The following is a 27,978-nucleotide window of genomic DNA, read 5'->3' on the forward strand; positions in this document are numbered from 1 at the left end:
GAGACCAAACATAGTCTTTACTCTGCAGTAACAAGCTTCACTAATGATAATCTCTTCAAGAAGTTCAGCGCGAATCGTGAACAATGCCATTCTGGAAACCGAGTGGACCAATCCATGAAGGCGCTCATCAGTAAGGATTCTTGCATTGGTCACCAACTCCTCGTCCAGTCTACGATCTTGGTAGTCACCCTCAAATTGCAAGAGATATGAGCATATTTGCTCAAACGAGGAGTTCAAAGACTGGAGAGCCGAGATACTCCTTTTCAGGGCATGATGGCCACTCTCAACACACTGTGTTATCACACAGTCAAAGTGCTTTAGCTTATTGGTGAGGTAGCCAGCCCACTTCTCTTTGCAGCTCATCCACTCCTTCTCAAAGTACTTCTCAAAACTTTTCACTGCACCGTTTTTACCATCTTCAGACAGTCCTTCAGTCTTGAGATCTTCACAAGAAGCCAACGATCTGAAAAGTTCTCTTTTCTGCATAAACTTGCCAGCATCGTCTCCAAATATCATGCTGTTTATCAAGTTGGTGCACGTATTCCTGTCTTCGCCTGCCTTCATAGTCTTCTTTGCTATCTTGGCAATGTTATTTATCATGTACCAACCACAGAGAAGCTTTTTGTTCACGGGGAACTCGGAATCAAGGGCATTCATCAATGCCTTGCACTTGTCTGTAACAAAGATAGGGCTGTCCTCGATTCCCTCCAACACAATTGATTTCAGCGATCTTGCGAACCAAGCATAGCTTGTCTCTGTCTCATCAGAAACCTACGCAAATGCAACAGGAAAGCTCTTCAATCTTTCTTCACCAAGGTTGCTGACACCCTCTACACATACTAAAGGCATCTTCGCGCAGTTTGTCTTGTAAGTGGCATCCACAATAAGAACCTCAGGAAAACGACGGGCTCTTTTTATCATCGTCTCATTTGTAAAGAAAATGTGCGTGAGGCTTTTTCTCTCATTGAATTGATAAAGGACGGAAAATCCCTTTGCTTCCATAGTTCGTATGAGCCCAGTAGCACCATGAATTGATGATTAACCACCACGAGAAGAGTTATACTTCAGGTTGTTGATATCGCTAATTCTCAGCTTTCTCATTCCCGTGACCTTATCTCTTGTAGCTTTCTGAATATCGCGAGTCTTGGCATGGTTTTCTAGCATTGTCTTTGCGATAATTGCATCTTCCGAAGTCAGGAGAGACATTCTTCCCTGGTGAGAAGACGCCAAGTTGTTTGGGGTGATGGGGTGGTTATGACAATGTTCATTGTCACCGCGGACAGGCAAGGGAAGGTATCTCTGACTCTTATTTTTAAAAGAAAATATCAATAGGAAGGGGCATCCAGTGAGGGAAGAGTTAGGGGCCTTCTTTCTTTTATCCTCGCTGATGTTACGCTTATCACGATAGGCACCAGCCTTTGAACAAGCAAGGTGAAGTGTTAGAAACTTTCCATCCTTAATTTTGATGGTAAAGTTGTTAGAAAGAGCGTACTCGTTTACGGCCTCCAAAACGCTTTGTTTGTTGGGATAACCATTCTCTGGGAATGAGAGGGTTGTTTTAACAGAATATATCTTGTCAATGGGGGTACCGAAGTTGGTGTTCGTATTTAATAAAAGAGCACTGTAGTTATATAAGTATTTTTATTGATTCATGTACGCAATGTATGCAATGTATGCAATGTACACAACGTAAAAAAGACATCATATCTCGTTATTTGGAAATATTATTTTTTATTCTTACAACTAAATGTTAATGACTTTAAAAAAGGGGGTGTTTTTATTTTTCCTGGGAAATTGGAATGATCTAAAGATGGGGACAGGGGTATGCTTATAACTATGGAGCAAGGTGTGCTTATAAAGGATGGGGACGGGGGGTTCTTCAAGACAGGTTATAGCCGGGCCTCAGACCAGAAGTCACCTTAAATTGTGCGGTGCAGTTACCCCCCGTCCCCATAGCCAAAAACTCCCCGTCCCCTAAGATCGCTGATAAATTTTTATAAAACAAGTCCTATCAAAAACACAGCATTAATCTCAGGAGCCAATGATAAATACGGACCTGAGAGTAAAGAAGCCTTATAAAAAGGGCGTAACTGTCATAGTTAGAATACCATCTTAACCGATACCAACTTTATCTTTTTCTCTTTCAATAAAACCACTATACAAAGTCTCACTTTATTTCTTCGTCTCTTCTCTAAAATTAAACCCAAATATAACAGTTTCAATCCACAATACGTTCCTAGCTGATAACAATAAATCTAAGGTATCAATACATTAACCTACTGAAGATGTTCTTGGTTAAGCTTATATTTTGATATAAGTTTTTATCAACAGAATTCAGTATGAACAATCAAAACAACAGCTCTTCTTCTACAAACAATGAATACATTCAGCAAATGATTGACATCAGCACTGCTATGCACCGCAGCAACTAAGTAATTATGGCGAAAAGTATGGGAGCTCGACCATTAACACCCTCAAGGTCTATACCGCTAAGCAGGAGGAATGGAAAGTAAGTATCAAACGTTCGTTGTACATTATTAGAAGATATTTGTTTAAATGATCGAGACTAACAGACTATAAACTAGAACTGGTTCATAGAGAAAAAAATTCAGGATGGATACACTGTATCGGACGAAAAACTCAGTTTCTTCTTGATGGAGTATGTGTCCAATCGCGGCAACAAATGTCGCAAGAATGATGATGATACATCTGTTCCTTTAGGACTTGAGTCAGTCAAAGGTTACGTGAAGGCTATAGCCGACATTTGCAATACACAAAAGGCACTCGGATGGAACAATAATGGCTTAGCAAGAGGGCCATTAGTCAAAGCTTTTATGGATACATTGGAGAAAGAGAAAGTAAAACATAAAAGAACAAACTTTGAAGATTGAGACAAAAACACCTTGAAAGATGGATATTCTAAAGAAGAATTAAAGAAAGTGAGCAGCTTTTTTTTCACCAACAAAAGCAATTCTCGTGGTTTGAAAAACATACTTTGCTTTCTTATAAGCCATGCGATGTTATGCCGTAGTCAAACTGCTCTTGGTATGGAGTTTGCTGATCTCTTTTCTCTGGAAGTGTAAAATCAAGGACTAACCCAGTGTATTGCTTTGGTGGCTACTATATCGCATGGAAAAACAAATCAGCATGGCAAGATTGAGTACGGTTCGCCATTGAGACATCATGCTGTTGAAGTTTGCTCCGTTGGTGCACTAGCCATAGATTTATTCTCTCGCTTTCATTTCGAAAACGAAGAATTCCCGAACTTTGAGAAGAGAGAGAACTGGTACAAGACCGTAGTATTCAAAGGCGATGATCCATTCAAGACAATTCGGTACAAAGCACAGCATTCCACATATGTTGAAGTCTTCAAGAAATTAGGCATTCATACTTCAAAGGTAACTCATGCCAACAGAAAAAGTGCCTTGAATATGATTGCCCAAGAAAACATTTCTGGCGACCAGCAAAGAATGGTCGGGCGTTGAGGTACTGACAGAATGGTTGGTTGCTATGTATCAAGTCTTCCGGTAGAAGCAATGAAGAGACTTGCAGGGTTCAATGCCCAGCAGAATTCAAACTATTTTTTACCCCGGGCAGTAGTAAAAACTTCTGCAGCTCTCCAACAATTGGTTTTCAAGGATATTGAGATGTGGAAAGAGCTCTTTAACAGCAATACAGAAATACAAGAGGACATTGCTGGGCCCAACTTTCTTAACCTGCTGGCAAACCTACGCACAGTGTTTCTCCAGGTAATTTGTTAAAACAAAAATATAAAGCCCAAAAACTCATTCACATTTTTATTCTTATTCCCAGGATTCTGTTGTTTTGAAGGATGTACCCACGGTATTATCTTTGGAATTGTGAGATTTTCGATACGGATTTGTACAAAGATTTTGAAGTAGAGGTGCTTGGATCGATTGAGCAAGAAGAAGAAGCATTTTTGTCAAACCGTAGAATGCAAATGCAAATGCCCGAGCTGGTCTCAACTATACAAGCAGGATTTGAGGCTATGACCGCTGCTATGATGTCCTCCAGAGCTGCAAATGCACCAGATATCCGTAAACTCCAAGACAAGATGTCCGAATTTCTTGCAATGGGTAGCAACCTTTTCTCCTCCAACTCAACTACCGCAACCACCGCAGCCACCTCTTCAGCTCTCCTTTCTACAATAACAACAGCAGCACACATCCAGCTAGGTTCAACTGATCAACAATTCTATAAGATGAATAGAACGTTGGTAAGGGTAACAGACGTATGGCGAGAGTACTCTGTTGGAATCGGAGGAAACCTATCGGTAAGATCGATGGAGCAAATGTACGGGACTGTTTGGAGGAAAGAGAAAAAGGATTGCCACTTCTTTAGCAGAAGAAAGGAGCTCTACATGGCAATTCAAAGAAAGGCTGAAGAAGAGAGAACGTGTTGTGAGGAAGCTGCAAGAAGGCTAGAAGAGTGGAGAGGTCAACTAAAGACGTCTTTAGATAAATTTAGAATACATTTAAAATAAACAAAAAAATCTAATCTTTACATTAAAGAAAAAATTCATATAAGCACTTCTATTTTATACCGTATTTTCTAAAGCTATTTAATGGCCTATGTATTTCAATAAAGTCAATCTATTGCACTGCTCTCAACACTCTGATTTTCTATGCAAAAAGATAAAAACCTATCAAAAATGGTATAAAAATCGCTCTCAAAAATACACAAAACTCAATTTTTTTCCAATTTAAGTATTTCTCCCCCATTCTTAATCCCGCAAAAATCATGAAGTCTGAAACCCAGATAGGCTGTAAACTTCCAGAAATACCCACTCATGCTATTTCTTTAAAAAAGAGTGACTGCCAGTTTTTTGTGGGAACTAAAGGCACATACTGTATCTAGATTTAAAGTAAAAACTGTATTTTCGCTCTATATTTTGTGAAAATATTCAATGCGTGTGTGTGTGCATATTTGTTTTCGAGACGCGAATTGCTATAATTATTATTATTTCTTGGTTTGAACTTATTTCATTTCACATTGCACATGTCTATCTTCGTAACCGTTGGTTCTACCGGTTTCGATGACTTGGTAGAAGCTGCAACTTCAGCCTCATTTCTTTCATTTCTTGAAATGCGAGGATATCGTAATCTTGTAATACAATATGGATCTTCAGAGACAATATATTCTCGGACCACATTCCCCACTATAAGCAATATTACTGTTACAGGATATTCATACAAATCATCTATTGAAGAGGACATGAAACAGGCTGATATTATTGTCAGTCATGCCGGTAAGTTCAGTTTTTTCTTGTTTCCTTTTTTTTTGCTTAAAAAATGGCTGCTGTAATGAATTATGTCCACCCAAAACAAATTACAAAGGCTCTGGAACTCTCCTACAGGCACTTCGGTTAGATAACAAAAAGGTTGTTGTGGTTGTCAATACTTCATTGATGGACAACCACCAGCGTGAAATAGCAGATGTTATGGAGAGTAAGAACTACGTCGTAGCCACAAATCCAAGGTAAGGATAAAATTAGGAGTACGATTATTATTAGAAATAAAAAGAAATAAGGAATCTGTGATATAGTTTTTTTTTGGTGTCTAACACTAAAGCAAACTACAGTAACCTCTCAGACGCTGTTGAAACCATCCAGAAAAGATCAATTGATAAGTTTCCACACGCAAATATAAATCATTTTGGTGATCTTTTGGATGAATTTATGGGATTCCTGTAAAACATGATTGACTGATCTGTCAATCGAAAATCCTACGTAGTAGTAAAGCAACATTGTGCCATTTTCTTTTGGACAATATTTACTCTTGTAAATACTACTACCACCACTTTTAATGCTAATAGCAACAATGTCTGCTTTACTCCCTACCATGATAGTAACTTGTAATATATGCTTTATTAAGCATGTCTAGTTGTAAAAAATAATCCAAGAGAATCTCGTTCCTATTTTTTTCTGTTTATTATTTTGTCGATAAATACAGTGAACCCGTTCTATGAATAATGTTTTGTGGATGGTGTTTTTCTTTCTTTCTTTCTCTTTGTCTTAAACAATGGGTTCTGGTGCTTTGTATGCGTAGTCCCATCCGTGGGGTGATGGTGTTTCTGAAGGAATCTTTGCTTGCTTAGGGTAGGTTGTGTGTCGGCTTTTGACAAGGGCGCCCTTGAACAGACGATCGCTTGTTTTTTCAAGTTCGGTCATGGCCAAGGACATTGCCCGGAATTGACGTTCAAGTGTTCGTTGTCTCTGTTCTCTCTCTCGCATTTTGTGGAGTTTCCATGCTCTTTCAATAGTCTCGTGCTTCTCCAATGCCTCACCTTCCAATTCGATTATGCTTGCGCGAGCTGGAGACTCAAAGAGAACACGGCGAATAACCTCAAGGCGTTGGTCTCCGTGAGAGGTAGATGAATCGGAATTGCTGATAAATCGTACTTGGGTTGTCGAAGGAGTTACACGTCGGAGCACGTTAGACTGAACACGGAGAGCTGACAACATGATTTCTATGTGATGCAGAGACTTCTTGAAGAAGAATAAGAAGAATAAAAAAAACCAAAAAATCTTTTGGCACAGGAAAAAAAAGGTGCCAATAGGCACACTTTACCCCCGGTCCTGAGTATAAGCCACTTATGACTCCGCTCATTTCTTGCAGTCTGCAAGACGAATCCTATGCCTTTTTAGCCTGTGCACACACACACATACTCATAGTTCTTTGAAAGCCAATATGTAATGTCTTGAGGGTTGTAAGGATATATATATTTATGTATATTTATTTATATATTAAACTATGTATATATGTTTATAGATTTATTCAAAATGAGTTTGCTGTAATATCTATCTATCTTATAGTACAACCCAAATGATTTCAGGAATTTTATATTTTATTTTATTAATGGCAATAACAGTCTATACAAAAAAAATGAATCAAAGACCAATATTAGTAACGTATTATTTGCGTATAATATATTTATAGTTATACAAGCTGTATAATTATCATACATCTAACATAATTAAAGCTTGGTTAGTTACTTAATATCCACAAAAAAAAACAACGCAAGATCTTTAGAGTTTTAGTAAATAATTTTTAAGCCTATAAATATAAATATAAATTATATTTGAAAAAGAAAGGTTTTTCAGTAGAGTCGTTTGCACATAGTAAATACATACATATCTCAAACTATATTATAAGACATGACGCTGCAACTGTGAGTATTTTACTCTAAACGTTGCGATTTATATATTCAAATACGGCTGTGCAGTATATTTCCATTTTTCATTTGCCTTTATTTTTCCTTCCTTTCATTCCACAATAGGCACAAAAGAGGTCAAATATATGCAGAGTTTTATTGGACGCAGATATAGCAGTGAGAGTATAGTATTGAGCAAAAGAATATATTTATTTATGAAATAATCAAAACAAACATGAATACAGTGTTTCTACTTAAAATTCGGGCGACGTTACAGTAAAAAACATTTGTAAGTCGCACAACTGGAGAAAATAAGTCGTATAATTCGAAACACGGCTCTTTCGCACATATATCACTTTGGTTGTGGAAGATAGTGTGAAGAGGCAATCAATATGTAACGGTCTCCCTATGTATCTCCACCCATCCCCTTGCTCAAATCTCTACACTATCTCTTCTCGTTTTTCGCTGCACTCCAGCATGTTTTCTCATATATCTCCCCGTTGCTTCCTGTTTGACCTTAGGTCACCTTTCCCCTTGGTAGAACCAAAAAGCCTTCAGATCAGTTCCATCTCTTTGCGAAGACATGCCCACGGGGTGTGCTTTCTTGGGTTCTCACCTTCTCTCATTTTAGAAAACACAAGACTCTGAAAAACATCATATAACAAATAAAATCCAAACCATAATCCGTGATAGCCTCTTTTGCTTTGTAGCAATAGACGCTCGCCAACCCTCTTGAGCACAAATCTCCCAACAAACAAGAATCGCACAATTCGAAAATTCAAGCCGCTAGACTGCGATCCCCTTCTACCTTGGATCTTACCAAACTCTCGACCTCGCACCCATAGCACACTCGGTTCGCCTCTTCATTTTGTCCTAAAGGCCGTGGACCACCTCCCGCATAAGTTTGACGACGTCCTCACGAATCTATCCACATGCCTTCTGTTGCCCTTGTCCTCTATGGTGAATACCCCCGCCCCCTCCCATCCGCTTTGCCGGCCATCTTGGCAAGACCTAAAGGTTAACAATCTTTACCAAATTGATCATAACTTGAACGTCCCGATACCCATTGTCCCCGTACGTCCTCTTCCTCGTTCTATCACTCTTCCTCGTATTCTACAACGACTTCTCGAAAAGTTATTTTTGGCTCACCCCATCGTTTTCAGAGCTTGTATTCCTACTTTCATTCTCGAATCGCGACATTTGAATATGCCTCCTCGAGATGTGTCCCCCATTGACTTTACTCGCTTTCTCTCTGCTCTGGTATTCGGCAAAGCTTGGGCACGCTTATCCACGCGCTCTTACCGCATGACCTGTTCTCATCAACATGTTCATGCTCAATCGTTTAACCCCTATCTTATATTGGAAAAGGTGTCCACTTTCACATATGTCAAGTGAGTTTAATTTCGAGTGAAAGAAAACGTAAAATTTCATCTCTACTGGTTTTTGTGAATTCAATATTTGATAAGAGATGTAGTTGATGTAATTGGCTATAGCAATTTGTGTAGCATCTGCGAAAAATACTAAGCCTAAATAAATAAATAAATAAAACTATTTTGTGTTCCTCTTTACTTTTAAACCCATAAACACATTTACCTTTTTTTTCATAAAAATGCCTCCCATCTGTATCTCAACCAAGAGGTTCAAATGCTACTGTCCAGTATGCAGAATTAAGGCAGGAGGATATAATACCGTATCTGCTCAAACACTTAGACGTCATAAAAGAGATGAACAAATTGCAATCAGAGTGCAAACCAATAGGCGTAGGAAAAACAATTATGTTTTTATTTTTAATATAATAATTTATACGATTTATTAATTAAAATACAGGGAGCAAGGTAGTCGAAGAAACACCTGAGGTTATCGACCGTAATTAAATTCATCTTGAAGGCGAAAGTAACGGATATGACATGGATTATGTTTTTTTGGTAAAATGAAAACTTTCTTTTTTTATTATTCTTTCTTTATGATTGTTTTGGTTTAATATACCCCATTTTGATAGAGCTGAATGACAGCGAGGAAGAGGTAGAAGTATCTGCTCAGACAAGGGACTTACCTCTTTCTGAATCCGATGCCATATTTGGTGTTGAAGGCAATGAGTATGCAGCAAACGATGAAAGTGGCGATGACATGAGTGATGACGAAGGTTTGTATAGTGAATTTTAAATAATATTGTCTTTGAGAAATAAGAAAAAAATCTTTCAAGTCTGTCTCGGAATTGGGTTTCATCCACCGTTTCATTGCAATCGTTGTTGACTTATTCGTATCATTGTATGCCATTGACAAAGGCGCAGTGATTTTGATTTCCATTGTCAACAAGATTCTCGAATTCTTTAACGATTCATTTCGTCTCCCGTTGAGCATTTCTAGGCTCAGCGACTTGCAGGATTCGGAAGTTCAACAAAAGGAATCAAGAAATACACTACCTGCGGTGAATGTCATACGATATATGGTTGTGATGAACTTGTGCTCAACACCATTGTTAAAATCCGGATCAGAGCCAAGAATTCCAAAGAAAACATATGTGTACAATTCCGTTGTTTCGTCATTGAAAACATTTTCCCGTCGCACCGAATTTGAAAATAACATCGATTCTTGGAATCGTGGTCCAAAGGTGAATGGAATGATGTTTGATGTGTACGATGGTGCCATGTGGAAATCGTTTTTGACATCAATAGAATCCCTTTTGTGTACGGCGAACGCTCACTGATACTCACACTGAACATCAACTGGTTTCAGCCGCTTTATGGTGTGTCACACTCATGTGGAGCCATATACCTTGCAATCAATAGCCTTCCTCGTGATATCAGATTTAAGAAGGAAAACGGCATCCTTGCTGGATTGGTTCCAGGGCCCAAGGAAGCAAGCACATCTGACATTAATAATTACCTGAAGCCTCTCGTTGATGAGTTGAAGGATTTGTCTACAGATATTAATATCAAAACACATCAATGTCCAAATGCATGCCACAAGTGTAAGCATCAATTTTCGAGGCTGGCTGGAACGAGTTCCGTTGATTATTCTGGATTCGATTTCTCAAAGTGGCTCCTTCGCACCAAGAATGACAATTGTAAGGATGCAGAGGTTTGGAGAAATGCAACCACACAAGCCGAGAGACATTGTCGCCAGTACTTTGTTATTGTCCGCTGCACAATCGTCGACCCAATGCCCAATCTTTTGTTAAGCACTGTTAAGAGAATAATGGAGAGATGAGATGCAGATGGAGTAATTGACGATAAAAAAACTTGTTGTCATGCAAAAGGCAGTTGAGAAGATAGTGTTGCCGCCTGATTACACGTCATTTGGGACAAAGATTGCAAAGGGTTTTCCTTATATGAAAGCTGATGAGTAGAAGTCCCGGTGCCTTGTATACTCTCTTGTTGTGCTTAAAGATGTTTTGCTGTTGAACAAATTTAGAAACTGGGTGTTATTCGTCAGGGCATATCGAATCTTAGTTATGCCAAATGTCTGTGAAAGTGACATTGCCTCGGCCCACAAGTATCGCGAGAAATTTTGCCAAAATTGTGAGGCACTTCACAATTTGGATCTAATCTCTCCAAACATGCACTTACACTTCCACCTGCAAGACACCATTTGCGACTTTGGACCTGTATACGGTTACTGGTTGTTTAGTTTTGAACGATATAACAGTATCCTGAAAAACATAAAGTCCAACAGGAAAACTGGATTCGAGTTAACATATGCAAGACAATTCGTTGAGGATGTTCATAAACAAGATATAATTAGCCGCATTATGGAATCTTCCGATACTCGTGCATACATGGATATCTTTCAAAAAATCACAAAATATCAACAAAAAATAGCATCAACAATAACTTCATATTCTCACTTCTTCTTTTCACTCGCCAACTTTATCACTGCTACACTGGAAGTATCGATATTGATTAAAGGCAACGAACCTCTCCCATCAACTGCATTTCCTTTGGCAAAGAAGTCCTTGTCACTAATGCCAACGCCTGGATACAACTGCCTCATTGAATACTACCAGGTTGCATAAAACGACGGAATGATCTCTAGTTGCAAGAATGGCATGATGAGTTCGTCATTTGTAAATGATCGTATTGAGATCATAAAAATTAATATTTTAGGGCAAGTTTATAAGGGATGTAATGGCAATGGACGTGGTTCGTACATCCAAGCTTTGTTTCAAGAAAATAGGACCCATGCGCGTTATGGCTATGTCGGTGAAATTCAATACATCTTTGTGCACACATTCTCCCCATCAACAGCCACTCTCCCATCAACTTGCTACAACAACCAACATACCTTTGCTTTCGTCAGATGGTTTAAAGCAACATCAGATACGTGCAGACAACTTTGAGGCATTGAAATCTACCACGACAACTTCTACTAATTAGGTTTCTAAAGTATACTGCCCACCCATCGTATACTTCTGCTAGTAGCAATCGTTGACTACAAAACAAGACGAAATGTCAATAGGAGGATTGCAATTCCCTTGCCACAACAAATATATGCTTAATTTTCTTTTATTTTTATTTATTACTTTATTTATTTCATTTTATTTTACTTTGTTTATCAATATATTTACCTCTTTTCTTATTTCTATTTAATATCATTTTTGCCTTTAGTCTAGTTATGTATCAATCAAGTGTAAAAACGCGCCTGTGTATGTATAAAAAAATTGTTTAATTTCCCATGAAGGCAGTGACAAAATCAGCCGACCTGAGACAGCAACATTCTTTTCTCCTCGCTGGAGCTTGGGCATTTTTGGCGTTGCTGCCCCATTTCCCGCATTGTCAGTTCTCATGCTTTTATCGATTAAGCCCATGAACTTGTTAAACTATATTTATTTTATTAATATATTATTTTACCTTGCTTACATCAACAGAAATAACTTTTCCTGTCACTTCTCAAGATGGGACGAGCAACCTTCAGAATATGCGCCGAGACCCCATGCACAAGATCCTCCATGTAAAACTCATCATCTGACATTACTGTTTGTTGGATAGCACCAAAAAATGCCATCTCTGAATTTTCCCCGATCGTGAGACCCATCTCCTTGTCGATCACCTTCCAGTACTTGGTGTGAATGTCTTGGCGACGGTTATGGATCTAAAAAAGAAAGGGCAAGATAAATACTTTGTATTTTGACTGAATAGCCTGTTTTGTAAAAACCTCTTTTATCCGGCTGGTGATTCTTGATTTCCGGCTCTTATCTATGCGCTGATCGGGCGGCGTATTGGCTCAGCGATGACAGTACCTATAGCTACTTTTTACCGTAGATACCACTATACTGGACCAAAAGCTGACAGCTTAGGGCTGGGCAAGAATGTACTGCCGCAAGTAAGCAATAACGGCAACGTTGTCGGGATAGTCAGCCCGCTCATCCACGCTACATCTTTGGCTTGCCTCATTCTCGGCAATCTCAGCGGGGTCGTTAGACCTGAAGTATTTTTTTTTTCAGATCTTCTCTCTGATAAAGGCCCAAATACTATGTGTTAAATTATTATTTGCTGCATTTGATTTAACATGTTTACCAGAATTGCAGTCTTTGTCTCTGCTTCAGACATTCCGATATAAGATGGAGCAGAAGACGTGGTAACTACTGGAAGAACTTGTCTATTGTTAGATGCCAAAGACATAGCAATTGCAGCAACTGTTTCGTTGCTTCTTCTTTGGATGTCGAAAAATTAACCAAATCGACTGCCCAGAGATCCAAGAAGAGCACCCATGCCATCAAGACGATTTGTCATTTCTGCCATGTGCTGTTCTTGGGTAACAGCAGGTGTGACAGGGCGTTGCTCTACACGACCAGCTGCAACCTGGGTAAGGCTGCTTCCAGCATTAGGTCTAGAGGTTCTGTGATTAACGGGAGCCATTTTCTATACAAACATATGTTTCAAAATAAAACAAAAATACATTAAATTATTTATTCTTACTCTTGTTGTTTGTTTATACATTAAGTATACTTATATCAGATTCTTAACACTACCGTAGATTATTCTCATTTACTGTATTATTCTTATAATTGCTACTATTATATAATCTCTCGTTTTACCAACGGTACTCAAACTGCCTAATCCCACATTAGCCGAGAGCTATATGTATACTATATTATTATGCAGTCTAATTCAAGAGAAAACTTCTTTTACAAAATAAACCAACCCCAGTCGTAAACTATTTCTTAGATACTGTTTTTAAAGAAGTATGAGAAGACTACCTTTTACTCAATCAAATGAGAGTACTGTAGTTTATTCATGAAATAAGATCCAATATAATTGCTCAAAATCTGAGGAAAGTGATTCTTTCCACCAAAAACAGTATCAGCTTCACTTCTTTTTCTTGTCTTTTTAAGAACAATAGAATTCGATGCTGTACAAAAAAAATGATGTACAGTCAAAGCTCGATATAGTGATAATTTTTGGAAATTTTGGGTTTGTGCCTGCTTATTAGACAAAATACTGAAATCTCATACCGAAAAAAAAATCGGTTTTTTTATCCATTAAAGACTTTTTGAAATGCAAATCTTGAGTGTCATATCGAACATCAGGCGTAAAATATGTTTACCTTAGACTACTATATAGACTATATGATACTCTATTGATCAACTCTATTTATTTTTCTCATTTCAACATCTTTTAAAACGACTCGTACGAAATGCATAATTGTGTACAGATGTATATTTATATTAAAATACATCGTAGCTGATAAAGAATAAAGTGAATAGAGAATATGATGAAGGATAGTAACAGATAAGAATAATAAGGAACAGATACATGGTAGTGTATACATCACAGCTTTTAAAAAAAAATCTATTTTTAATTACTAGGCTCGTAGCTAACCCATCTAGCCCTTTTTTTTGGGTTTTGGGTTTCGACAAGACAATGGTAGTTTTGTTAGTATTGACTGGAGGTGGAGCAGCACTTATAGAAATTGGTTGCTGGGTAGGAAGAGGAGTAAAAAGAGTAGTGTAAAGGAAAGTAAAGACTGACATTGAATGAATAGTATAAATAACATGAAAGGTAGGCGGTTGAGACAAGCTGACGTTGGTATTTATGCTTTGAGGAATATTGTTGGTAGCCATGAGTAATTGCATTTGTGAATTTAGACACTGTTGCTGGATCATGAGGATTTTTATGTCCTTAGCCAGTTGCTGTGTCGTGTTCATCAGAAGCCAATTCTGCTGGTTACTTTGTTCAATGAAGTTGTTGAAAGAGTTTTCATTTTTCTCAAATCGGCTGTCTTGTTGTTGCTGCAATTGTATAATCCAATGATTTACTTCTGTCACTCTGCTGGCTACCTCTTTGTTCGTATCAGCAATTTTAGGCACAAGGCTTTCATATTCTTCTAGTCTACCAACGGAAGGACTGGTAATAGCAGCTACAATATCCTCTTGAAACATCTTGAAGCTGTTACTTGTGAATGGAAGTTTTTTTGTGCTGACATGCTTGTTTTCTTTGTTCAAGTACAAGTAAACTGCTGCATCCTGTAAAACAATTCTTCTGCATCTGATTAAGAGTTGCAAAAAGCCTTTCTTTTCTGTGTTGATACTACTTTGAATTGTTTTTTGCTTTCCCTTTCTTTTCTTTTCTTTCGACCGGTTTCTTCCATCTTCCTCCACGAATTCCACTGAATCTGCTTCTTTGTCTATCTCCAGATTTATGATGTTTTCATTAGCTTCATCCATCTCCTTCTCACAGAGAGCTATCCACTCTGTATTCCCAACACCGAAATAGTCTTTGATCTATGGAAAAATCATCTTTTGCAACTCAACTGGTGGTGATACACCATTTCTTGCCAGTAAAAAAGGCTTTTCCCAAAAGCCGGTCATACCTCTCGCAAAAGGAGATGAGAGTTTACCCAAGTAATGGGTCTCCAAACGACCAAATCGATCCTTCCATCCTCCTCCTCCTCACTTGATCGAATGAAAAGGTATCCTTAAACCCTCAGCTTCCATTGACCCATCGTGACGGCCACCAGGTGTTACTCGTGTGGTGTATATCTCCTTATCTGCAAGCGCCTTTTTTGCCGTTTTCCATTGAGAAGCGCCTGTTAAACGCTTCTCAGGGCTGATGCGTCCACGCAATACCTTTCAGCTCTGCCATCTGTGTTCGTTCAAGAAATTACCGCTGGTCTATTATTTTTATCAAGAAAGTTAGCATCCATTCTAAGATGTCCCTTTTTTTAGTTGGTCAGCCTACTTGAAGCAAACGGAACATAAAAAAGACAAATGCACCAAAAGGAGATCTGAATATGTTTTCATGGCGCATGGCACACGCAAATTTGATCTCTCCTTCCTTCAGAGTCTTGCCCTTGTCTAGACTAGAGACCAAAGCGAGAGCCTGTTGTATTGCTTTGTGCTGCTTCTTTGGAATGATCGTACAAAAGCAATTTGCAAAGTTAAGGTTTCTTAAATCTTGATTCTAAAGTAACATATTGTGGCGGGAAGAGATAGAGAACATTTCGCGCAAGCCTGATTAGCTGTCAGGAGTCCAAAGGCTCTTCAGAACTCTAATAAGTACGCCAGACTTATAAGAGTCCCGAATCACACAATGGGCTGCTCTATCTACGTTTGTTTGTACTTGGTCGTAAACAAGGTCGTGTTCATACTTCTTGATCAATTCGATCACTTCTTTAGTCTTCTTGGGAGATGGCCATTCAGCTTCTCGACGCTCGGACCGAAATTCATGCAAGAACATCAAGACTTTCTTGTATTGGTTGACAGCTGCAATACCCAAAGGGACTTCAATTACTTTCTTACTACCGTTCTTGTTAGAAGCAGCATTCTCTGTAACTATAAAAACGGGTTGATGATTAAGTATAATTGACGGATCTTTTATGTATCTCATGCAATTTTGTATTAATTTTGAGAAAAGTTAATTGTCTTTTCTCGTTATCTTCAGTTCTTGGGCCAATCTGTGTTCTAACATCAGTCTCTACTGAAGCAATTTTCATATACGTTCGCTTGAAAACAAATTTTTTGAAGAAGTCAATGACAAAATTGTTGGGCTCAACAGTGTATGGGTACTGAGAGTCAACAGGATATCTGTTTCGGTTTTTTTTCACAAAAGTGTTTCAATTTAAGCAAGATGAAAAAGTGGATACAGTCAATACAATATAAATTAATATTCTTCTGCGTTAGGACATATCTTCCAATGCTCTAAGGGTATTTTGTAAATTGCTGTGGTGCTAGCATGTACTTTCATTGGCAAAAGTCTTAAGTGCAAAATCAAACTCGGGAACATTGCTTGACGAGGTATTCAGAGAAGTAACAATGGTATTTGAGCCAACAGAAGTAGACAAATTTGCGGATCTTGACGATTTAGCCTTTGAATTTTCAACCAGCATAATTCGTTTTGTTGGTCGACCCCTGCAAGCTTTCTTGGGCATATCTTAAAAGACATAATATTAGTAGACAGAGGCGACATGATAAATGAGTTTTTGAAAGAAAAAGAAAGTTTTTGATTTTAAAAGTTAATCAAGCTGTAGGCAAACCAGTGATTTTCAACTTGCAAGCTGATAATACTGTAGCTGATAAAATAAGATATTATTGCCCAAAAGATTAAATGACATTGTCTGAATTTAAATTGGGGCTGTAAGTAAGAGCAAAAGGAGGATGAAGAAGATGAAGATAGGATGAGATGTGGCTTGAAAATGATACATGTTTTGTTTGGTATGTCAATTTTGGATTCACAGCCACACCAAGGTATTATATATATATATATATCGGTGTTAAGATAGCTTTGGTTAACAATGAAACAGGACAGGCCAAGTAAGGCATATATTTAGTTATCTATACTTTGTTGAAGAAGGTTTGGTTACAGTATCTTTGTAAGCTAGAATACCGATCGATTCTTTACTGACTTTTTGGGGTTTTGGTAAGCTCTGTCAAGTACTTGATGAAGGGTGATTTTCAAGATCTTCTCCATTCTCATCACTACGGCCCATATTATCTTTTTTCTTTTCTTTTAGAAAAATTTCTTACATTATATTAATATTGTTTCCATGGAGATAGTAAGTTAAGATTCCTTTTTTTTTATATATAAAAAAGTTTATTTTTCTTGATAGGCATATAGATAGATATTTATGATGAAGATGATGAATTGAACACCAAATATGTTTTTATTATTGGTATCGTATTAAAAGATCGGTGCACTTTAAAGTTGGTTTGATGTCTTGAAACCAAATATTGAAAGGTAGTATCGGTTGTCTAACCAAACCAGTACATGCTTCTTTTTATCATGATACCAAAGCTGTTACTCGATTAGATATATATCTATATATACGTATTTTCTTTATTTCTTTCTCATCAAAGAAAGCCAATCGATTTGAAGATTTGAAGTTACACTGGTATTGACTAGGATTCTTCTTTTTCACACACACAAATATATATATATATATATATATATATAATATGTATGATTCCATAGAAGGTTAATCAAGTTCTACTGTAAGAATGATGTGCTTTCATTGTATCAGAAGCAGCAGGTGTTATTGTTCCTATAATTATTGCTGATCCATTATTCACACAACACTTTTTTTCTTTGAAATTATTGTTGTTTTCTATTCCCTTTTTCGGCCAATGACCGGTTGTATAGAAAGATGCTTATAGGATTTGATATCTACAATTCAAGATTCTATCGATTTATTCGATGTTATGAATCTCTAATAAAATTTAGCATAATCATCACTTTACTATCAAATACCTAGTGTGCTATATTCAATTCTTAATTTTATTTTTATTTTAATTGCATAGAAAAAAAATACGCACGAATGACGCACGATATTAACACAGTAATAGAAATTCTATATAATCATTACAATAGAGAGAAAAAAGAGAGAGGGGAAAAAAAAGGAATTTTTTTATTTTATGAGTGTGTGCGACAATGTAAAAGAAAGAAAGAAATCCTCCAATAGAATTGAATCCCAGGAACTCACGCGTGATGGTTAGAAGAATCATAATCATAATCATAATCTTCTTTTGTGCTGTAATAAGAATGGTTGCTATGAATACAAAGGTGAATATTAAAAGGAAGTATTAACAGGCACTAAAGATAAGGGCCTGGATTTGATACATAAAATAAAGAGCAAATTGGTCTATAGTTATTTTGAATCTTTTATGTAATTATTAATGTTCTTTCAGGTCAGTATGTGCTAATGAATTATAGAATAAAATAAAAAGATCCGGATTTGTGGTCTGTGTATTTTGTATTGACCATCTATAGAAATACATATTGTAAATAAATAGTGTCAATATTAACAGGCAGGTTGTTATTTTCCTGGCCTTTTTTGGCTCTTTCGCACATCGTTTTTGGGCATAAAGAAAAAAAAATTGATATACACTTTTGAATTACAACAAGATATCTTGGGTGGGGGTTTTTTTTCATTTATTTTAGGTGTATGTAAGAGTGTAACATAGAGAAATGATAAATAGATATATTTGTAGATTTGTCTATTATTGTTATTTATTTATTTTATTTAGTACATTTTGAATACCCAAATAAAAAGGAAGGGCTTTTTGAATTTTGCTTTTGTATACACACTTGTATATATAAAGATTTGTTCGTACCATATTCTCCTTTCACTCTCTCTCTCTCTCTCTTTTCTCTTTTATCTTCTTCTGTAATATAAATATAGAAAGACAAAGCTTCTTCTCATTTAGCGATTCAAGAAGCTCTGACCTGCAAGCCCTGCAGCAAAAACAACAACAATAACAGCACCGACCAAAAGAAGAAGAAAGAAGAAAGAAGAATATATTTTTCTTAAAAAAAAAAAGAAAAAAAAGGAACACCTGACTACGACTCTCAAACATTCAATAAAGAACAGACAAAGCAACAGAAGAACAGAAAGCCAAATTGATTACTATACAGCTATAGTCAGTCAAAAGACTTCTTTTATCCTATCAATACAACCATAATCTATTGCCATGGGAAGCAATACAAGCAAACCTTTGGATGCCCAAAACAATGACCCAGCATCATCTCATGCACAGTCACCACAGCGGAGACGAACCAAACTTGGATCAATTCGACAACCAAAAAACAAGATATCAAAAGGAAATCTCGGCAGGCGAGAACCCACCATTCTTTCTCCCGACACTCTTCCCTTGCCAGCTTCATGCACAAGACCAAGTGTACAATCTGCAAAGTCGACTCCGCTAACTGGTGCAACCATTCAACGGTCAGCAGAACAAAATACAGTCGCTTCTAATACCACCACTACATCTACACACCCTATCAACTCAAAGCTCACATCTAGCACCACCCCCCCCTCTGGCCCAGATGGCTTTGCTAATCATAATAATCACAACGACCATACTGTCGGCCTGGATTCAAACAACCTCAATTCTCACAATCTCAACAATCCAAACCACCCTTCTTCTCTACCTAATGCCAGAATTTCTTTGGTTTCCCAGAGCTCCTATGTTGGCATGACCCAATCAAGAGAGCCACGCCAAAGAGTACCCAGAGGTCGCAATCCACAAAACAGATACTCCCAGCGCGTCTATTCAAACATCTCCTGTGCAACAAGCGACAGCGGCCAGAGCAGCTGGATGCTTTCAGGAGGTCTGTTCTCTCAAATCGACTCCACAACATCCTCCATCATCACCACCATCACAGACTACTCTAACATCTCTCGTCGCTCAATGTTTGCTCAAGATTGGCCAAAGGAAGATACCTCCAAAATGGTCATCTCAGCCTCAGAAACCACACCAGCGTCACCAATAAAACCTTTATCTAATTTGCAAGAATCAGCTTTAATCAGTGTACAACCAGAACAAACCAACAACAATCCTAAATCATCACCATCATTGTCATTATCATCATCATCATTATCATTATCATTATTAATATCATCCCAGGCACAAACACTAACACTATCTCTATTGGACCAACTCAATAATTCACCACACCAAGAGTTCTCTATCCTCAAGGCTGCCTTTGCAAAAAGTCAACAGACCGGATATGCTCACCACCAAGAAGAAGCCTTCAGGGCTGCATTCGCCTGGAGCCAGAGAACCAATTCATTGACAGGCCGGGTTTGGGTTGCCCGATGTCAGATCGAAGGTTGGGGTACATCAGCCGATCCGTCCCACGGTTTTAGCACACTCAAGGCAATTGCAGAGACAGATGATTATTGGGAAGCATTCTACCCTCTCGCAATGTGTTACCTCAACGGTGTATCTGCTGTTCGTAACCACCAAGAATTATCATCATCATCATCCTCACCACCACCACCACCACCACCAATAACAACAGCAGCAGTAGTAGCAAAAAGCAGCTCTTCTTCTTCGTCTCCTTCTTCATCTCCATCTTTGGCTTTGTCGGCAAATGTAATCACCCACAATGAACCGTATTCTGTACAACCGATCGACAACCAAACCGCCTTTCGCTGGCTCAAAGCAACGGCTGAAATCGACTATGCTTCCAAAGGAACTGACCCCGAAATCAGGTCTATTGTCGCAAAGGCTCAATACCGAGTTGCTGTAATGCTCTTCAAGGGGGCCGAGAAGATGGCCCAAGACCCTGTTGGTGCACTTCAGTGGTTCATCAAGAGTGCTGATAATGGTGACAAGTAAGTTTTTTTCTTTTACTTAAGAAAAAAATAGTAATAATGCTTTTTATTAACATGTGTATATTTGATACATTTTTTTAAAAAAAAAAAAAAAAAAAAAAAAAAAAAACTTAGATATGCTCAATATATTACTGGTCTCCATTATGAAAGAGGAATGTTCACCGAGAAAGACACTTTGAAAGCTAGATCATACCTGTTGCAGAGTGCCAATCAAGATTTTGGAGATGCTCAGGCTGCTTTAGGAATTGCTTGTATTGAAGAAGGACAAGATAAGGAAGGCATGCAGTGGCTGAAACGCGCCACACAAAAGGCAAGCCACTATATATATATATGTATATATATAAATTTTATAAAAAAAATTGTTTACTAAATTTTATGACATATATTTATTTATTTTTAGGATAATCCAAGAGCTTTATTAAAACTTGGGCTCATGTATGAAACCGGTCAGGGTGTCGAAAAAAACGACGCCATTGCTGTGTCTTACTACAAGTCAGCTGCCAACCGTGATGACGCCCGTGCACAATATGTTCTCGGTCTTGCTTACTACATGGGAAACCTAGGTCTACAAAAGAACTTTGGCAGAGCCGAAAAGTATTTTACATTGTCGGCCAAGGCTGGTTATGCTCCCTCGCAGCGGATTCTGGGACTCATGTGTGCTCAAGACCTTTTGGGCTTTAGCTCCGATTTATCCGAATCCAACAACACCAACGATAATAATAATAATTCTGCTGGTGGTGGTGGTGGTGGTGGTGGTGCTGCTGCTGTATCCAGACGCAAAGATAGAGAACGAGACAAGGACAAGGATATCAAGGCTGCCCTGACCTGGTTCCGCCGCGCTGCTTATCAAGGAGACATCCGTGCCCTAGGTCTGGTGGGATTCTGTTATGAAAATGGCCATGGCGTGGCTGCCAATTTCGAAACCGCGCTAGAGTACTATCGTAAGGCAGCCCGGATCACTGGGCCTTTTCAGGACAGTGCGCAGCTGGCCCTAGCTCATCTCTTACACCGTATGGAACGACATCGGGATGCTCTGAACTGGTTCAACCGGGCCGCTGCGTCTTGGTCGGCCGAACAACCGCCTATTGGGTCCGCTGAATCAGCCAAGTCTGATCCACTACAGCTACTGATGGAACACCGCGTGGCTTCTCGCACAGCCGCCCTGATGGTAGCCCGATACCAGCTCCATGGGTGGACCGGGGCTTCTAAGCGACCAAAGGCAGCGTTTGATATCCTGTTTCACCTGGCCCGCCAATCCGAACTCGACAGTCATGCTCACTACTGGCTGGCAGCCTGCTACGAGGAAGGTGTCCAAGGAAGATGCGAAAAGGATCTTTCAAAGGCGTTTGAGCATTATCTTGTTTCTGCAAAAGCTGGAGATGTCGATGGTGAATTCCAAGTAGGTTTTATTCTTTATATTTTATATCAATAATATCTGTATATCTGTACATATGTATATAGAAGAATAGAATAATAGAAAAGATTTAAGCGTTGTTTACTACATTACATTACATTACATTACATTACATTACACTTACACTTACTTACTATTCTATTTAATTCTTCTTTATCTCATAAAAAAAATAGGTTGCTCTTATGCTTTCCAATGGTCAGGGTGTCGAACAAGACCGTGCGGCTGCATTCTACTGGTACGAAAAGGCAGCCAAGAAAGAACACAAGACTGCCCTCTACAGCCTAGGACTCTACTATGCCAAGGGTATGGCCGGAGTGACCAAAGATCTTTTCAAGGCTCGGTCGTGCTTCAAGAGATCTGCTCGACTCGGCGTCGTGTCTGCCATGACCACCTTGGCGACTCTATACAAGATGACTGCTTCCAGAATCGATCCCAGCCAAGACCCAGATGAAACCGAAACCCAAAGCCAAAGCCAAAGCCAATTCTTGGAAGAGCAGCAGCGTCAGGCTGTCTATTGGTTCGAAAAGGCGGCCCAGTACGGAGACGCAGTTGCCCAACGTGAGCTGGCAATTCTTTATGATGCAGGCATCGGCGTCAACCAAAGCTATGCAAAGGCTCTCAGTTACCTGCAGAAATCTGCTTCCCAAAGAGATACCCAGGCAACTCTATTGCTGGGAAACTATTACCAGAACGGCCATGCTGTTGAAAAGGATCTGTCCCAGGCCATCGAACTCTATCTTGAGGCTGCTGATCTTGGTTCTCCTGTGTACGTACACAAAACAATATTTTATTTTACTTTACTTTACTTTTACTTTTACGATCATTATGATTGACATGCACAAAAAGAAAGAAGTATAGAAAAATAGATAGAGAGATAGATAGATAGACGTAAATTTGTGCATGTTATTGTAATGCAGTATAATGTAGTGTAATGTACATGCGCCTGGTTTAAACAATAGACTGACAAACACACAAACACACAAACACACACACACACATATATATATATATATATATGGATATATTCTTGAAACTTTCTGTCTCTCTTTTTTTCATATCTTCTAGAGCGCCGTTTGCTGCAGCTCAAGTGTACCATGCATTAAAACAATACGAAGAGGCTTATGCGCAGTACAAGATCGCAGCCAACGATCCACGTCTTGCAAATGCACGTGTCAGTAAAGCTTCAAAGTTGATGGTTGCTCGCTATGCCTTGAGCTATGTTCCTCTTTTGAGTTCCGCGGATAGCACCGAAGTAGTATCTCAAGATGTAGAAAAGATGTCCAAGAAAGATGCCTTTCAAATGCTTTACAACCTTGCCACTGAAGACCAATTTGAATCATCGTACTTTTGGCTAGGTAAAGAAGAAGAAGAAGAAAGCTAAAATATAGGTAAATAGATAAACAAAAAAAAATATCTAAATCTTTGTTTGTTTGTTTGTTCGATTGCTTGCTTGCTTAGCGGATTGCTTTTATATGGGAAACGGCGTTGCGATCAATTATCCCCAGGCCCTGATGTGGTACAACCGCTCTGTCGAAGCAACAAGAGACGCAGAAGCAATGGCAAAGATTGGGTCGATATACGAACAAGGTCTGGGTGGTGTCGAGAAGAACGAGAGACTGGCGATTGATTACTACAAACAGAGTGCCGATCAGGGTTCTGCAGAAGGCCAGTACAAGATGGGTTTGGCCAACTGGCGTGGTATGTGTGGTGTGCCGATCAATCTTGGAGATGCAGTACTTTGGTTCACCTGGTCTGCTAAGCAAAAGTATCCAGACAGTCACTGGGCACTTGGCCAGATGGCGCTCGAGAACGGGGACCAAGACGTTGCAACAGAGTGGTGGCACAAGGCTATTGCGCTTGACCACATTCCTTCTATGCGTTCTCTAGCCAGCCTCTTATTACAAACATCTAACCAAACACAACCACAAACACAAGCACAAGCACAAACACAAACACAGTCTCAGACTGGAGTTGTTACACCAAATTCTCATCTTGAGCACGCAATGGAACTATTGGCCAATGCCTTTCGCCACGGTGACGCAGAATCCTTAGTAGACCTTGGAAAACTTCACCAACGAGGCATCGTTACCCAGGCAGACAGTAACAGTAGCAATAATAGTGGTCACCCGACAGTCTTACTTCTTCAGCCTGGGTTCTTGACACCAAAGCAGCAAGAGGAGCAAGAGCTGGCCACGCGGTGTTTTGAAGAAGCCGCAGCAATGGGCCATGTGGAATCGATGTTTCTTGCTGCCGAGTCTTGGCACGCCCGCCAGCAATACGCAGCTGCTCTTGGATTCTATGAAAAGGCGGCTCACAAAGGCCACATCTCATCACGAGCCATGGTAGCCCATTACCGTCTCAAGGGGTTAGGAGGCATAGAAGCCGATCCCAGCTCAGCTTACAAAGTAAGTTATTACATAAAATAAAATAACAACTTGGGTTGAATGTTTCACAGCAACCAAAGATCATAACACACACACACACATATATATATATATTAATTTTATTTTATTTTGATACTCCTAGGATCTTCTTTATTGTGCTGAAAAAGAAAGTTCTTCGGCGGTGTTTAACTTGATCGGACAATGCAATGAACATGGACTTGGAACCCCCAAAAACTACCAGGAAGCTCTGGAGTGGTACCTGCGTTCATCCAGAAAGACCAGAGATCCAGAGGCAATGTTCCGTGTTGGTCAGCTTGTGGCCCGACGACAGGCAGCCATCCAAAGAGACGAAGAAGACCATTTGATTTCTTCATCTCTTCCATCGACAGGCTTAAATCCAGACCTTCAGGCTTTGGAGTGGTATCAGCTTTCGATCGATACGTCTGACCATGGCCAGAGTCACCTTAGGGCTGGCCTGTATTTTTCTCAAGGAATCAAGGACAAGAAAACCGGCAAGATCCTGTTGGCCCCAGATGCCAATCTGGCCATCGAGCACTTTAGAAAGGCAGCAAGTCAGTGTATTCCAGAAGCCATGTTTGAACTCGGCCAGTTCTTTTTGCTGACCACTGGAGCAAGACCAAGCCCAAGAGAAACGACTGTGATGGCTAATGAGGGCGTCAAGTGGCTCGAACGTGCGGCTCAATTGGGGTTGCGGGGGGCTCAACGAGAGCTTGGCAAACTATACCATTCAGGGCATACGGTCATGACGTATCCTCAGGTGCAAGAGAATGAGAATGAGGATGAGGAGTTGGAAGCTATTGATGTCGTAAATCGAGAGCCAAATTTACCGGTGGTTGTGGTTGCGCAAGACTTTGCCAAGGCATTCGATTACTTTTGTAGAGCAGCACAGCAGAAAGATAAGACGGCTAGCCTGTTTCTTGGTATCTATCACGAGAATGGTATTTACGTCCAGACCAATACCGAATTAGCAAAGGAATGGTATAGAATTGCAGTTGTACTTGGAAAACAGCAAGAACAAAAGAGCCGCGGAAGTAGAGAAGATGGAGGAGAGGACGGCTGGTGGCTTGCAGAACTTGCACTTGCCCAGTTGTTACATCAAGAGCCTGTAAATCGACATGAGGCTTACCCATTGTTTGAGGCTGCATATTGCCATGCACCCCTACACCAGAAGCGAACGGCACTGATTATGGTGGCGCGTTACCGGTTGCATGGATGGGGCAATGTGGCCGTAAACCTGGAAGAAGGCGCTTCAATGCTTGTCCGACTTGCAAACGAAGGTGAAGTCAAGGTGTTCCTAGAAGTCGCACAGTGCTATGAGTTTGGGATTGGTGTCGAACAGGATTTCCAAAAGGCATTTGAATGGTACCAACGATTGGTGGTTGGTTTGGACAACATGAAGAACGATGACGATGAAGGTGATAGTGACCAAGTCAGTGCTTGTTTGGATGAAGAAGATGTTGAAGACCAAGCAGAGGCATCCTTTAGACTGGCTGAATTCTACAAGTCCGGGTTGGTTGTTTCGACTGATTTACAAAAGGCCAATCATTATTATCGAGTGGCGGCCAACAAAGGTAAATAAGACTGATTGATTGATTAATAGCAATAATAATAATTATTATGATGATGATGCTAATCTGTCTTCTGTCTAGGGTCTCTGAAGGCGAAAGAATCTTTAAAGCAAAAACTATGAACGAAACCAATAACCCCTCCCTTTACAATCCTACCATTCTATTATCACTATTATTACTATATATCCATATGCTTATTTTATGCTTTTCTTTTTCTTTTTCTTTATCATTATCACTATTATTAGTAATCTTTATTGTACCTCTATGTATATTTATACCCCTCCTATATATTTTACCCCACTCCACTCATATAAGTATGCTTGGTGTGAATTTGCTTGTATATATACTTTATCTACCTCTTTTCTTATTCATATCTTACCAAAAAAAATACTCCTTTCACTTGTATTCTCTTTATTACTATCATTTATACTCTTATACAAAATATCAAATTTCATTAGTGTATTATACTTATTTACCTTGCTTTATTACAACAAGCCAACACATTATATCTATTTAAAAAGACATTTATGAAGCTGGCGTTCTTATTTTTTTCTACTATTTATATAATTCAATAAAATATTCAAGTTGATTAAAAAACAGAGGATTATTATATCTTTGAGGCGATAGTCCTTACAATCAATTATTATTATTATTTGGTGTAGCGAGTAAGATTGGAGTGCATGAGCCCTGCATTAATTCATTGATCTTCAGCACACATTCTTGTTCTCCTCCCCTCCCTTTATATATATATATATATATCTCAATAGCAACAACAAGAAGAACAAGACATTATAAGATTCAAACCCGAGTGAGCAAGCTTTGTTTCCGAAAAGATATAGTATTAATGGCATGATATGATATTATTATTATAATTTGTCTTGTGAGCAACTGTTCCAAGAAGTATTAGAGGATAATAAGAAGGGAGGCGGAGAGCTAAGATGAGACGAGATGCTATGAGAGGAAAGAAAATCTAAAGCCAAAGCCAAAGCCAAATCAAAATCAAAATCAAAATGAATAACTTTAAAGATATCAAATATGGACACTACTTTTGAATGACAAGTTCTCGGGTTTGAGAATATAGGTTTCAGCAAGACATTTCTGCGCAATCTTATATCAATCTGCGGCACTAAAAATTATGGTAATTGTAATAAAGATGATAAACTTGAACATCTCTCATCCCCCCCCCCCCTTCTTCTAGTATTATTATTATTATTTCTTTTGTAAATACCCAAACTTACTCACGCCATGGTTTTGCTACATATATATATATATATCAGTGCTTATTGATTATGCATTTTTACGGTGAGATTCTTTTTCTGTTATTTTGTTTCTTTATTGATATTTACTGAATTGACTAGAATGGACAATCTACATACATAGATATATATATGACTATTCTAATTATAAGAAAAGAAAGGGGAAAATAAATGCAGTCTTCTTTGCGCACATATTAAGTTTTTCTTTATTACAAAATTTATTATAACTTTATGTATGGCGAATTTCTCATGTTTAATGCCTAATGTCTCATGCTCTGAATAAATACCTTTTTGCTCAAATATATATATATTGATTTATTTATTTATTTGAGGAATGGTGGATAGTAATCAAGATACAAGTTGTTAATAAAAATAAAATAAAACATGAGTTTTATCACGTGAATCTATAGAGTGGCAGCACAGACCATGACTGCCAAAAAAGACTGTAGATATTTTATTTTATTTTATTTTATTTTATTTCGACAAATTTGTACAGCTTTTAATTAAAGAAAAATAAACAGACAGGCACACCTTTTTATTATTATTATTATTATTATTATTGGTATTATTTTCAAGTACCTGTACCTGTTACCTGTACCAAATTCAAA

At 38.6% G+C, this 27,978-nt stretch overlaps 8 protein-coding genes across 8 annotated transcripts; 5 read left to right on the forward strand and 3 right to left on the reverse strand.

Annotated features, from left to right (window-relative positions):
- Positions 1–1,038: 1,038 nt before the first annotated feature.
- PHYBLDRAFT_151930 (hypothetical protein) lies at positions 1,039–1,705 on the reverse strand (the record flags this gene model as incomplete). The annotated part of the gene is made up of 2 exons (XM_018432790.1): positions 1,039–1,621; positions 1,701–1,705. The coding sequence occupies 2 exons, from the start codon at positions 1,703–1,705 to the stop codon at positions 1,039–1,041; spliced, it is 588 nt and encodes a 195-aa protein (XP_018285031.1).
- Positions 1,706–1,836: 131 nt separating this feature from the next.
- On the forward strand, positions 1,837–4,576 carry PHYBLDRAFT_174698 (hypothetical protein; the record flags this gene model as incomplete). The annotated part of the gene is made up of 6 exons (XM_018437320.1): positions 1,837–1,888; positions 2,217–2,260; positions 2,408–2,509; positions 2,586–2,739; positions 3,999–4,196; positions 4,533–4,576. 6 exons carry the CDS (start codon positions 1,837–1,839, stop codon positions 4,574–4,576), a joined length of 594 nt encoding a protein of 197 aa, XP_018285032.1.
- A 443-nt stretch (positions 4,577–5,019) lies between these two features.
- On the forward strand, positions 5,020–5,713 carry PHYBLDRAFT_151932 (glycosyltransferase family 1 protein; the record flags this gene model as incomplete). The annotated part of the gene is made up of 3 exons (XM_018432791.1): positions 5,020–5,269; positions 5,358–5,499; positions 5,602–5,713. 3 exons carry the CDS (start codon positions 5,020–5,022, stop codon positions 5,711–5,713), a joined length of 504 nt encoding a protein of 167 aa, XP_018285033.1.
- A 321-nt stretch (positions 5,714–6,034) lies between these two features.
- PHYBLDRAFT_118832 (hypothetical protein) lies at positions 6,035–6,484 on the reverse strand (the record flags this gene model as incomplete). Its single annotated transcript, XM_018428650.1, has 1 exon — positions 6,035–6,484. One exon carries the CDS (start codon positions 6,482–6,484, stop codon positions 6,035–6,037), a length of 450 nt encoding a protein of 149 aa, XP_018285034.1.
- Positions 6,485–7,581: 1,097 nt separating this feature from the next.
- Positions 7,582–8,568, forward strand: PHYBLDRAFT_151934 (hypothetical protein; the record flags this gene model as incomplete). Its single annotated transcript, XM_018432792.1, has 2 exons — positions 7,582–7,767; positions 7,867–8,568. The coding sequence occupies 2 exons, from the start codon at positions 7,582–7,584 to the stop codon at positions 8,566–8,568; spliced, it is 888 nt and encodes a 295-aa protein (XP_018285035.1).
- Positions 8,569–10,627: 2,059 nt separating this feature from the next.
- On the forward strand, positions 10,628–11,549 carry PHYBLDRAFT_70351 (hypothetical protein; the record flags this gene model as incomplete). The annotated part of the gene is made up of 2 exons (XM_018442261.1): positions 10,628–11,179; positions 11,280–11,549. The coding sequence occupies 2 exons, from the start codon at positions 10,628–10,630 to the stop codon at positions 11,547–11,549; spliced, it is 822 nt and encodes a 273-aa protein (XP_018285036.1).
- Positions 11,550–11,785: 236 nt separating this feature from the next.
- On the reverse strand, positions 11,786–16,542 carry PHYBLDRAFT_70352 (hypothetical protein; the record flags this gene model as incomplete). The annotated part of the gene is made up of 11 exons (XM_018442262.1): positions 11,786–11,992; positions 12,082–12,264; positions 12,690–12,808; positions 12,848–13,034; positions 13,379–13,498; positions 14,198–14,896; positions 14,986–15,025; positions 15,069–15,241; positions 15,354–15,575; positions 15,735–15,946; positions 16,353–16,542. The coding sequence occupies 11 exons, from the start codon at positions 16,540–16,542 to the stop codon at positions 11,786–11,788; spliced, it is 2,352 nt and encodes a 783-aa protein (XP_018285037.1).
- A 2,536-nt stretch (positions 16,543–19,078) lies between these two features.
- Positions 19,079–26,704, forward strand: PHYBLDRAFT_183712 (hypothetical protein; the record flags this gene model as incomplete). The annotated part of the gene is made up of 8 exons (XM_018438818.1): positions 19,079–20,727; positions 20,842–21,012; positions 21,139–22,126; positions 22,315–22,907; positions 23,207–23,496; positions 23,600–24,546; positions 24,668–26,117; positions 26,196–26,704. 8 exons carry the CDS (start codon positions 19,079–19,081, stop codon positions 26,234–26,236), a joined length of 6,129 nt encoding a protein of 2,042 aa, XP_018285038.1. The 3' UTR covers positions 26,237–26,704.
- Between the last annotated feature and the right edge of the window lie 1,274 nt (positions 26,705–27,978).

This window comes from Phycomyces blakesleeanus (assembly GCF_001638985.1).
Source record: "Phycomyces blakesleeanus NRRL 1555(-) unplaced genomic scaffold PHYBLscaffold_32, whole genome shotgun sequence".
Lineage (NCBI taxonomy): Eukaryota > Fungi > Mucoromycota > Mucoromycetes > Mucorales > Phycomycetaceae > Phycomyces > Phycomyces blakesleeanus.